At 35.9% G+C, this 1,155-nt stretch overlaps 1 protein-coding gene across 1 annotated transcript in view; it reads left to right on the forward strand.

Moving 5' to 3' along the window:
- The window catches only part of QRSL1 (glutaminyl-tRNA synthase (glutamine-hydrolyzing)-like 1), a 28,371-nt gene that overhangs the window by 11,367 nt on the left and 15,849 nt on the right, over nt 1-1,155 (forward strand). Inside the window, exon 4 of the mRNA XM_012651126.1 lies at nt 190-286. Within this exon, the coding sequence (XP_012506580.1) occupies nt 190-286 (97 nt within the window). The remainder of the gene's footprint in view (nt 1-189; nt 287-1,155) is intronic.

Raw genomic sequence — 1,155 nt, forward strand, 5'->3', positions numbered from 1 at the left:
TTGGAAAACATACAGTTAGCAGCAGAAAATGTTAACTCCTGGAATAAAGTGCAACCTACTATTTAAATTAGGAATAATTAACACATGTCAATATGAATTGCTTAATTGCAGTTTAAAATTTTGTTTCCTGCATATGATTTACATGTTTACTGTTTTGTATCCTATCATAAAAATAACAATTTTTTTCAGGTTACGTACCACCTTATAATGCTACAGTAGTTCAGAAGTTGTTGGATCAGGGAGCTCTGCTAATGGGGAAGACAAATTTAGATGAGTTTGCTATGGGGTAAGTAAAATTGAAATTTTCTTCTCTTTCGTTTCTTCCATCTATATCTTTAATTTCACTAAATGTAGGTACCTAAAAGTAGTGAGGTGATTTCTTGAGGATTCTAATACCAGTTTCTTAGTCCCTCTGTGAGATTATGTTCGGTTATTTAATAGATATATAGTCATATCTCATTTTGGTTTTAGTTTGCATTTCCCTAATGACTAGTGATGTTAAACACCTTTTCATGTGTTTATTTTGCCATCCAAATATCATCTTCGGTGAATTATCCATTCAGATTTTTTGCCCATTTTCCTAATTGGGTCATCTTATTATAGAGTTGTAAGAGTTCTTTCATATACTCTGGATTCAAGTCATTATCACATAGGTGATTTGCAAATATTTTCTCCAAGTCTCTGGCTTATCTTTTCATTCTTTGAACATGCCTTTCAACGAGTAAAAGCTCTTAATTTTAGGCGGGGCACGGTGGCTCACATCTATAATCCTAGCACTCTGGGAGGCTGAGGTGGGAGGACTGCTTAAGCTTGCACTCAGGAGTTCAAGACCAGCCTGAGCAAGAGTGAGGCCCCATCTCTAGTAAACAAAATAGAAAAATTAGCTGGGTGTTTTGGCATGCACCTGTAGCCCCAGCTACTCTGGAGGCTGAGGGAGGAAGATTTCTTAAGCCCAGGAGTTTTAGGTTGCAGTGAGCTATTATGACACCACTGTACTCTACCCAGGCTGACAGAATGAGACTCTGTCTCAAAAAAAAAAAAAAAAGAAAAAAAAAGACTTACGTTTTGAATAAGGTTTAAGTGGACTTTTAACATTCAAAAAAATGTTTTATCAGCATTTGGATATACAAGTTTGGGCTCAGGAAAGAGTTTAGG

Source organism: Propithecus coquereli, unplaced genomic scaffold (assembly GCF_000956105.1).
Source record: "Propithecus coquereli isolate 6110/MARCELLA unplaced genomic scaffold, Pcoq_1.0 Scaffold35, whole genome shotgun sequence".
NCBI lineage: Eukaryota > Metazoa > Chordata > Mammalia > Primates > Indriidae > Propithecus > Propithecus coquereli.